The 11,821-nt window shown below is 26.9% G+C and overlaps 1 protein-coding gene across 1 annotated transcript; it reads right to left on the reverse strand.

The window, feature by feature from the left end:
- Positions 1 to 6,036: 6,036 nt before the first annotated feature.
- On the reverse strand, positions 6,037 to 10,988 carry LOC101515069 (uncharacterized). Its single transcript, XM_073364966.1, has 5 exons — positions 10,333 to 10,988; positions 9,459 to 9,608; positions 9,082 to 9,273; positions 7,634 to 8,112; positions 6,037 to 7,079 (listed from the first exon to the last, which is right to left on the reverse strand). The coding sequence occupies exons 1-5, from the start codon at positions 10,889 to 10,891 to the stop codon at positions 6,333 to 6,335; spliced, it is 2,127 nt and encodes a 708-aa protein (XP_073221067.1). The 5' UTR covers positions 10,892 to 10,988; the 3' UTR covers positions 6,037 to 6,332.
- Between the last annotated feature and the right edge of the window lie 833 nt (positions 10,989 to 11,821).

The raw sequence follows: 11,821 nt of genomic DNA on the forward strand, positions 1-11,821 counted from the left end.
CGCAAAGAACAAACTGAGATGGTCAGATTCAAAGAAACTACTCGAATCATAAAGAGAGAAGATCACAAATTAGCAAGACCAAACATATATGAACATTCTTCAGCTTGACTGTCAAAAACGAACAACATTTTGACAGCAGTCTGAAAAATGAAGAATGTTCTGGATATTAAAACTAAAGTCTAAAAAACGGAGAACGTTCTCCTTTTCAAAGCTTTTAATCCAAGAACGTTCTGGTTTTGATACCACTTTATTTGGTTGATGGAGAAAAAATAAAGGAAAGAAAATAAAGTCAAAAGAAGAAACAAAAAAAATAAAAAATAAGTTGATAATTTAGTAGGTAGTATAAGAGAAAATTGATAAAAAAAATATGATAGAAAAAATATTTGTATTTATAAAATGACATCAATGTCTTTAAGAAAAAAATTAGATATGATAAAAAGAATAAAAACAAAAATTTTACTAAAAGCAATAATAAATTATAAAATATAAAAATAATGAAACAAGAAATTTTTTACAATGTGAAAATATATATTTTTTTTAAAAAACTAGGTAATCATTTTAACTTGCTAATTTGTATTTTTTTTTATAAAAAACTTGCTAATAAAAAGATGTGAGACTCAAAGTGGATGATAACATGAAATACTATCCAATAATAGAGTATTTATGTAAATAATAAAAACAATTCTTTCAATATTTTAAAAAATCTCTTCTTTTCTTTTATTTTCATGTTGACAAGTAAACTTGATACAAATTTTAAGATAAAAAATATTTTACAAAATAAATGGACTCTAAAATTCCAAAAACTAAAATAGTTCACATCAAAACTAATTTAAATAAAATTGAAAATCAAAATATAAAAGATTTAATTCACGTATGCTCTGTCACGTCGCCTTAAAATTTTCTAGCTCTTTGTTTAACTCACACATCAATAAAAAAATGTTCAAATTTTTTAAAATCAGTGACTATATTGGCGGATTTAAGAATTAGGGGATTGAATTTCCAAATAAGCAAAAATTGACAGACCGATTTTATATTGATTTATTATGTGTTATATAAAAAAATATTAATTTATTATTTGTTTTTATTTTGTTTTTATAATGTTAATCTATACATTATAATAAAGCAAACATAATAAATTGACAAGTTTGACACGTGTCAACAAACTAGAGTGTTAAAAAAAATATCAAGTTTCTATTAATAGAAATAATACGTGCTGATGATTGAGAAGTTAATGACCAATTAAATGTATTAAAAATAAAAAGTTTTTTATTTAAGAAAAGCATAAAACTTCTGTTACATTACGATCTTTGTCTACGATACATCTGTTGAGAACTCAGTGGCCAATTAAAAAATTAAAAATAAAATACAATACACCACAACTACTTGACAGTTTTTTTTTAAGATATTGTATGCGTCAGTTGAGAAGTTAATGGAATGCATAAGTGAATGGCCAATTAAAAAATAAGAAAATAAATTAAAAATAAAATATAATGCGACCTGACATTTCACCGTGAATTTAGTGGCCAATTAAAAAAATAACAATAAAATACAATCAATTGAACTAACTTGACAACAGTTCTTTGAAAGGTACTGTATGCAATATAATAAAGCAATAATTTGACAAGTTTGACACGTGTGAGCTCAACAGAGTGTTAAGAAGATATCAGATTTCTATTAATAGAAATAATATTTCTTTTTTTAAGAATAAAATTAAACTTATGTTACACGACTTTGTACACGGGTCAGTTGAAAAGTTAGTGGCCAATTGAAAAATAAAAGAATGAAAATAAGAATAATGAATTAAAAATTAAATACACTATACCACTACTTATGTTAGTGGTCAGTTAGAAAAGAAGAAAAATAACAGCAAAATACAGTTAATTATACCACGACTTGACAGTTTTTGGAATTGTTTTTTAAACACTACTTCAGCAACCACCTCTTCAAATTAATTTAATTAAAAAATTTATTTTATTTTAAAAATTATTTTAATTCTTTCTTTCTTAATTCCCATACTCCATTAACCATCCTCTTCAGTACTCTCTCATTTCTTGCGTCTCTTTTATAAATATCATTCATATTATCTCTGTATATACCATTCCTTTTTAAGTTTTCTTATTCATCTTTATCCAATGTCTGAAACAAAAATCAATGTTGTTTCAATTTCTCCATCAGAGTTTGTTGCTTCAATTTCTCCAAGAAATGAGTTATGGAATTTGCCTGTTAGAGTTGTGTCGTGGTTTCTGTCTTGATCTCCTCAACGTCAAACAAAACTTGTATGCAATGGAAATATTACTGAGATTAATATTCATGAGCTTTTATTTATCGATATGAGATTAATATTCCTGGTGGAACTATGTATTTGTTCGTGTTGTATATAGCAACTTTCTGGAGTATATGTTCACAGGAATTACTGGAATGGTAAATGTTCGTTGTTATTTTATTTTATTTATAAAAAAAGATTACTATTTTGTTATGTATATATATATATACTTTGTATTGTTTATATTTCTTAATTTTGTCTCAAAAAATTGTAAATTGTTTATATTTCTTAATTTTGTCTCAAAAAATTGTAAATTGTTTATATTTCTATCCTCTTATATAACATATGTCTTAATAACTTCGATTCTAAATTCACTCATAAATAGTCAACAAACTATACATTTGTATATTTATATTTCTATTCTCTTATATAAGATTTGTCTTAATAACTCTGAATTTAAATTGTCTCATAAATAGTTGATGTCCGTCCTAATAATTTTAATTCTAAGTTGTCTAATAAATAGTGCTGTGATTATATTAAATAAAAAATAATAATTTATTTAAGTAAATATAAAATTTATTTAGGTTTCTTAGCCATGAATTCAATTAAATTTCTAGACCTGGAAAAATAATTTATTTATTCATTGAAAGTAATGGTTTTTCAAACTTCAAACACTATTTTATCAAATTTAAAAACTAATATACTATACATTTTATATTCTAAATTTATTATTAAATATCACGAAAATTCAAAAGAATTCAAAGGATTTATGAAAGATTAATGAAGACTAACATGTAAGTTCAAAGATAAAATATACTCATAGTTTTTATGTGTATTGTAATTTTTTGTTTGTAATGGGAAAATTATTTTTCTTTAGTATTTTGTGTGTAGTACTAAAATGAATGATATTTTGCCACTTGTCATGTATTTCATATAAACAACATAGGTTGAATAATAAAAATAAAAATTCATTATTAAATTACTTACATCTTTACCTTTACTAATTTACTTATTTTATATATGTCCATATCCATTATTTTAAAAATTCTTATTTCATCTAATCTAATTATTTAATTTTTTTTTAATAATTATTGTTTTTAAAAGTATTATTTTATAATAAGTTTTTTGGAAAGAAAAAAGATTTTTTGTGGAATTCAAAAAATAAGGAATCAAAGTAAGATTAAGGAGTGATGTTGGAGTCATACTTTTCATCAATAACATTGAGCTGATAAGAAAGTAGTTTTTAAGTTAAGTTAGAATTAGATTTTTTTAAATTTTTTATTGTAATTTTTTTAATTCAACTTATTTATTAAAATCGTTGTTTCCGTACGACGCACAGGTTACAGACTAGTATTTAGTATAGTACACATTATATACATTGATATTATTTTGTTTTTAATGTTATTTAGACAAAATTTGTATTATTATTTGATATTACATAATATTTAATTATGCGTGAATAAAATTTAGTAAAATAATTTCATTCAAACTGCACTTAATCAAATTGAATGGAATTTTTTTTTAAAGCAATTCAAACAAAATTGCATACTATAAAAACTAATTTGGACTAAATTGTGAACATTTTTTTTTTTGAGTCAGCACAATGTATATGGAGGTCTAAGACATATTTTAATATGATATTTTATAAAATTTATAATAATATTTTAGTAAAATTATTAAATTTTTATTTATTTTTTATACTTTAGAATATAAAATTATTTTCAAATAAAATTTTATTAGTTTTAGTTCTAAAAATATTAAAATGGTGCCTTTTTGTTAAGTAAAAGCAAATTTTAGAGGCTTTTAGTAAATAAAAAAAAATCATCTTTTTAAAACGCTTAAACGGATTGTAAGATGGATATTTTTCTTTTAATTCATATGTATAAACTCCTTTTTTTAAAGGCAATTTTGTTATGAGATTGGTGAGAAAAACATTTAAAATATGACTGTTATGTCTGCAGGAAGAAAACCTCAAATCTTTGTTGAAGTTGTCAAAGATGTACATGAAATTGATATATTTGAAAATGATGGCACTTAGAATGTGGAAACGCTTCCTCCAAACAAAAAGACTATTAAACAAAATGAGTGGATTAGATTAAATATTAGTTAGATAGACCTATTGATTGTTTTAAAGGTAAGACTTGTCATCTTGGTGAACATTTCTTATTGTTATGATGTCGAGTGTTGGTAACTTCATCAAATGAATGCTTACAATACCTTTTACCATGGTGAGCTTGATGAAGACACATATATAAAGCAACCCCTAGTTTGAAGAGTCTAATCAAATGTAATGTTTACATGGGTCTCTATACGGCTTAAAACAAGTGTCTAACTATTGGACTCCTAGATTCTCTCTTGTAATATGATTAAATTCGACCTAAGGGTGAAACCACTAAAAGAAGCGTTTTATGCCTCACTTCAAAACTTTATTTTGTCTAGCTGTTACATAACTTATTACAGAAGCTTCATTTTTTTTTACCGTGATTATAGTGGTCTCGTATTAGTAGTGCAATGGGTAATGGAGTATATGACAACAACAAGTAATCTATCGCGGTAGGAGTAGCGCAATGGGTGACAATACTGTGGAGTATATAACAACAACACAATAATAAAATTCAGAATAACACTAATGACACAACACAACAAGCAATCTATCGCAGTTTGAAATTTATTGATGACTAGCAACTAGCTAATATATAAAGTTCAAAAAGCCCGAATTGCTCTGTGTTGTATGTAGGGGCGAACGTGTGGAAAAAATCATGATAGATAGGTCAAATACAAATGTAATGTTAACGCCTCTTTTTCTTCGTTGCAAAATAGAGTTGGAATCGGAATATGCATTTGTGACAATAGTAATAATTTTGTTCTAGCAAAAACTGTGGTAGGTGAAGTTTATGGATTTATTAGTGCTTTGCAATGGGTTCAATAGCTTCAAATAGAATTAGTCGACTTCAAGTTGGACTCCAAATGTGTACTCCCTCCATCTTCGATCTTTGGTCCTTTAAGCATTTTATTTTTGTCCCAATGTTTTAGTTCTTTTAGAAAATCAAGATACAATTAATGATGTTTTTTTCTTTTGTACCTTTTAAAATCCAAAAGTATGCATTAAATTAATTTTGTTTTTACTTAATGAATGAAGGGTATAAAAGACTAAACATACCTAAATTTATTACTTCTTAATACGTGTATCCAAAGTTAAAAGAATTAGAATTCATGGACGAAATGGAGTAGTTAAGTTCCATCAAGCTTAAGTAAGTGTTTCAATTTGGTGCTATTTTATCTAATTGTCGTATTATTTTTATTTCGTTTTTCAAAACTCAAATGTAGAGTTTATTCGAAGACAAACCAACAGAATAATTCATGCTCTTGGAGAGGTAACCACATCTTTAACTAATTATCACATCTTTATTGAAATTTCTCCTTATATTAAAGATATTATTATTAATAAAATGTTAAGAAAAAAAATAGAATTCATTTCTACTTTTTTTAATTAAATTTGACCATAAAAAATGAAACTATAGAGAGTACTTAAAAAAACATGATACTAATATTTTTTTAACATCAAAATGTGGGTGTTTAATTAGTTATTTAACTTGGGGTTAAACAAAGGAGGTGGCATTGTAAATGTTTTTAGGTTAGGTTAGACTTTAAAATTTGAGTCATTTTGCTTGGTCTATTTAATCCAATGGATTAAAAATATGTAAAATTTTCTCTCCTTAGACACAAATTTAGCAACACAACTATAATTAAAACTAGAAAACAAAAACCAAATAGAATTTTTTTTAACAAAATTCATATATAATGTGATTACCATTACAAAAGCTCAAACCTATTACATTCTCTCATTAAACAAACCAATTACTTCAATACAAACATAATCAAAAACAAAAAAAATCAAAAGCTTTAAGTATTACATATTAATATATCCAACTCCATACTTGAATGAAACAATTTTTAATTAAACTTTATGGGTCGGTCCATTCATATAGAAATGGAAGACTAAAACCAAAAAAATAAAATCCAACTCCACACTAGTTTATTTATTGTTCAAAAAATGATACAAAAATATTTATAATTTGTCACTTTGAACAGTTGCCGTTGGAATCTCAGTTAAAATAGCTGTAACAAGATCATAGTACAGAGGAAATTGTGCAACAGCATAGAAAGTCACTGGTATGGAAGTAGCTCCGTAAAGTGGAAACATCACTGATTCATATTTATGATTAAGCAGAAAAAAATGTCCAGTGCAGAATGAAACAAACATCGAAGCAATCGCCACGAAAAGAGAGGTTAACCCGAGAAGAAGTTTCAGCGGCAAATCTCTTCGAAAATCATTGGGTTGTTTTCGAGAAGTTAGAATCGAAAGGAACATGATTAGTCCGGTGACAGAGAAACAAAGACCAACAAGCGAAGAAATGGCGAATATATCAAATGCGGGTTTGCCTTCTAGCGTTGGTGTGCCTTCATCTGTTGTTCCGCCGGGGACAGCGCTCGCTGTGGCGAAGGAAACGCCAGCAACGAGCGCTGCCACGACGGAGCAAGATTCGGATGTGTCTTTTAGCCACTCGCTGCCGTCTTTTATAAGAGTTGTGTGTTTGCTTCTGAAGATTTCGTCTGGTGTTTTACTAGTGTTGTTATTGCTTGCTGTTTGACTAGTGTTGTTATTGCTTCTTTCGTCTGGTGTTTGGCTAGTGTTGTCATTGCTTCTTCCATCTGGTGTTTGGCCAGTGTTGTCATTGCTTCTTCCTTCTGATGTTTGGCTACTGATTTTGTTGCCTATGAAATAGAAGTGATGTGGCACAAGGCTTTGGATATACTAATCAAGGAAGAAAAAATAAAAGAGCAAATGGATCAACATATATAAACATTTTCAGTTGGAAGAGGAAAATAAATTTGCTATAGCTTTTGCTTCAAGGAAATTTCTCAAAACAAGTTTGGTATCATTTTACAATTACCAAACAGTGCTTATAAGCTCATCTAAAAATTTATTGAGTTTAATTTTCACACAGTATCTTTGAATAAAAATAAAATTTTACTTTGTTAACAAATCACAGTCAATAATATGTATGATTAGAAATATTTACCATTAAAATTATAGTTTTTAACGATATTATTAATATGCATGATTGATTGACACCATAAAAAAATATTTATCTTAATAAAAATGTATTGTAATTGTGTTGCAGTATGAGATGTAAGCATAATTGATTAAATTTTGTGATCAAACACTGTACATTCTTTCTTTTATGTTTTAACGATACTGTATCTTCGTTCTTTTGGATGAGGGGTGCTCTAAGAAATATAATTTAAAAAAAAAAAAGAAAATGTAAAAGAATAAAAGATTAGACATATGATTGTAATTGTATGTACCTCAAACCATTTAATATCCCACATCATTTGCAAGGCAGAACCAGGAACCTTCGAAGCTTTATCTTCATGTAATACATCAGCAGCCAAATGCAATATAGTATTATCATCTTTATCAACTGCAAGTACCATATTACTCCAAACTTGTGGGTCTGAATGCTTTTTCAAAGTCTCAACAACAATTGGATGCCTATGCTTCACTGCAACATGCAACGCATTTTCTTTCTTTGAGTTTATGTTATGTATAGCACTTGGTACTTTATTTAAAATTTCATTCACCATTTCAACTATTCCATTTCTAGCTGCTACCAAAAAGGGTGTTTCTTTGAGTTTTTGAAGATACGTGTCGTACTTGTCAAAATCAATATTTGAATCAAGATCAACTTTTCCTGTGAATGCTTCATAAGGTCTTTTCATTAATTCCTTCAATAATTGACTACTCCATTCATGCTTCTTCTTTGCAATCTTCATATTGTTTACCCCTTAAAAAAAGGAACATTAATTGAATCAGGACCAATTAATAATTATTTAATAATCTTGTTAAATTATTATCCAATTAAGATATTTATGTAAATTAATTTCACAAAAGTGACATCATAATATGATTTAACTTGATGTATGGGATAAAAAATAATGTGATAGAAATAACGATTATAAAAAGTAGCTACCATATAGAAAACATATATGTACATACCTACTCCACAAAGGCTAAGAATATGAACATATGCAGACTTAACAAATTGTTGAAAGGTTTCATAATTTGGTGGCAAAAATCTAAATTGATGTTTCTCTGATTTAAATGGTTGACGATTGTTATCTGATGGATTTTTTACATCCAACAGATTTGTTGCGTCGAACAGTCAGTTTGCGTCGACCAGATAGTTTGTGGCAAACCATTTTTCTTCGTTGGACTGGTTTTTTGAGTTGAACTGTTCCATCTGTTTTGAAATCTTTTTTCCTGACAAAAGTTTAACAAATATGTTTTTGAATTATCACACTAAAAATATTTTAACCATTAATTAATAATGTAATCTCATATTTATTGAAAAATTAAGTTTGTATATTACAACTATATAATACATACAGATTCACTTGTTTGAATCCTCAATCACAATTGAAATATACTAATGGAGAGTAATTGACTTTAAAGATAAAAGAAATTTAATTAAATTCAATGACTATGCAACATGCCTAATTGTATAGAGGATGAAATTTCAAACACCTAATTAAGTTTAAAAAAAGGCCATAAAAGCTTATGACATAAGCTAATTTCTTCTTTTGACATGCTTAAGTTATAGTATTTCTTTTGGGGAATCAATAATAATATATATAATGTATCCCTAAAGACACACTAAAGTATATATGTCAGTAAATGTTAAGTATCAAAGTAAAAAAAAACTATAAAGAAAAAAATAAGAAAGACTAATAGGATGAGATTTCATATGACATACCAGTGTCAATGTCGGTGTCAGTGGTGTGGTTGCCATTAGTGGCGTGGATACCAATGGCACCTAACGATATAGAAACGAAATCACATAAAACAATATAGTTATTTGGAAAATTCATAGAATTTTGATTAGCCTTCATCTTTATCCAATAAGACTTCATTGTTCTTTCAACATCCAGTTGTTCCACAAAAATGCCTTCATTAGCAACAAATACAAACACTCAAAACACATATATAATTATTTTATACATAGATTTTAATCAATTTTAGTTTCTATAAGTTTTTTGCAAGAACTAAATTTAAAAAATTATGAATTTTATTGATATTAAAAAAATATTTAATCTTTAATTATTAATTTAATTATATAATAAGGTTACTTACAGTGGTATAGAATTCGCTTATACCATGAAAGCTTGCTTGCACTTTTAAAGGCTGAAGGTCTACTGGCGAGGACTTTGAGAGGAGTAGATCCCTCTTTGTTGCAATGTCCGATCAGGATATCATAGTAATGTACTATTATTAGAGCCAAATCTGTTCCAAAACATATATGTATCCAATCCAATTATAGTACAAATATATGGCGTAGAGTGTGTGTGAGAGAGTAATTTTTTTTTATTGAACAAAAGAATAATATAATTAAAAAAGAATACAAAGAAAGCAAATACAAATAAGGTCTAAACAACACTAAAATAAGAACAAAATAAAACATAACACAGATCAACTATATATCCTTAAAATGGAAGAGGAGGCTACTACACCATAAGTTAAATTTTATATTCATATTTCACATTACATTTTTATAGTAATATAGAATTATTTTAATTAAAGTGTATTAGTATTCATAAACTATATATAAGTTTTTTTTTTTGTTTTTAATGGTGAAGTTTAGTTGTTAATAGTTACTTTGTCTTAGAGAGAGTTGAACCATTACCTCTATATATATTTCTCTTACAAACCACCAAAACACCTTATATATATATATATATATATATATATATATTTCTCTCACAAACCCCCAAAACACCATATATATATATATATATATATATATATATATATATATATATATATATATATAAATAAATAAAGTTAATTCAAGTTAAATAGGCATTATATACCACATCAATAAAATATTAAGGAGAATTAATACTTATAATACAATGTGAGTTCAAATGATTAGTTTCTGGCTATAATTTTTGCATTATATATATATATATATATATTTCTAGCACAAGTTTAGTTTATTATAAATTACCAAAATATTCTCCTTTGATTGCAGCGTGAAGAATACTATCACCATCATCTCGTACAAGATTTTTCAATGTGACTATCTCTTTAGAAATATGAGAAAGGTAAGTAAATGATTCTTCTCTCCAATTAATAGCAGCTTGAAAAAGTGGTGTCTCTCCATAACCATTTTTTCGACTCAACAAATATATCCTCTCATTTTTTTCCCCTATGATCCACTGACACATTCTAGCATAATCCCTTGTTGCTGCAATGTGTAATGTTGTGTCTCCTCTTTGATTTCCCATTTCCAATGCATCAACCTTATTATTATGCACATTATGTGTAAAAATTGCATTTAAAAGCTCTTTAACAACATATTCTTTGTTTAAATCGATCGCTACGTGCAGAGCTGTGCCATTTAACTTAAAAGAAGAATATGTGTGTAGCTCTGGAAATTTATAGTACATCACGATCACATTTTCCCATTTACCTTCCCATGTATATTGCACTAAATATTTATTTAGTGTTTCAGTTGAAATGTTTTCTATTGTGTTGCCTCTATGAGGAAGCATCGAAGATGTCATAGAAACAAAATGAAGTTTTTTTTTTTCAAATGGGGTAACTGATTTGTAGTAATAATGTTACTAGTGAGCTAGATTAATTTTGTTTGTGCTCCTAAATATTCATAAGCATTCATCAATTGAGGCTATTTTATAAACATAGAATTTGATGCTTCAACATCCCATGTGAGTCTTGTGTAGCTAAAGAATCTTTACTTTGCTTGTTAATTTCAATTTACTATTATACCGTGTAAAGAATCTTTACTTTGCTTGTCTTCTTCCTTTTTATGAAATACTGATCTGTAGTTGTTTTTATATTTTTCAAGGTTTTTCATTGCGATGACACAAAGAAATAGATAAATTCTACGTTATTAGATTCTAACATTGTATTCTGATTTAAATTTGAAATCTCACTTGTGTATATTACTTTTTGTGATATATATTATTTCGTCTATAGAAAAAAATAGAAATAGAAAAAATCTTATTAAAATTAATATTTTCTCAATAAATATTAAAATCAATTGACTTTATTATCAATTGTATAATACAAAATCAATTATATTAATTCAATAACTAATTTTATATCTTAAAGTGTCTAAAAATAATTCTTTAACTTGTATACATTGTCGGCGTAAAATAGTTTTACAAAGTCCTTTCTGAACTTTTTTTGTTTGTTTTCCGAAAGCAGGATTTGGCTCAGGATTGCCCATTGTTAATTCCAGGGTTTCTCTGAATTTGAAAGTTTTCACTTAGTAAGTTTCCATACCAAGGCTCAATCTAATTAAGTCCGTAGCGTCTACCAATTTCGCCATATCCCCCGTTTTTTCTTTGAGATTGAGATCTCATTAGGATGTTTTTTCATTTCTATTATGAGAATTATATGCAGGAATTATTAGATACCTAATCCCATATTGGGAAAATTTTGCTTCTATAAATCACAAATATTCTTTAAGT

This window comes from Cicer arietinum, chromosome 2 (assembly GCF_000331145.2).
Source record: "Cicer arietinum cultivar CDC Frontier isolate Library 1 chromosome 2, Cicar.CDCFrontier_v2.0, whole genome shotgun sequence".
NCBI classification, from domain to species: Eukaryota; Viridiplantae; Streptophyta; class Magnoliopsida; order Fabales; family Fabaceae; genus Cicer; species Cicer arietinum.

Bases quoted from the DNA above. Each gene is read 5' to 3' on its own strand.
- LOC101515069 (XM_073364966.1), bottom strand. From the start codon at position 10,891: ATGACATCTTCGATGCTTCCTCATAGAGGCAACACAATAGAAAACATT. The intron at 9,609-10,332 runs GTAATTTATAAT...GTTTTGGAACAG, and splicing joins AATCAAAGGAGAATATTTTG to ATTTGGCTCTAATAATAGTA. The intron at 8,113-9,081 runs GTATGTCATATG...CCTTTTTTTAAG, and splicing joins TGACACCGACATTGACACTG to GGGTAAACAATATGAAGATT.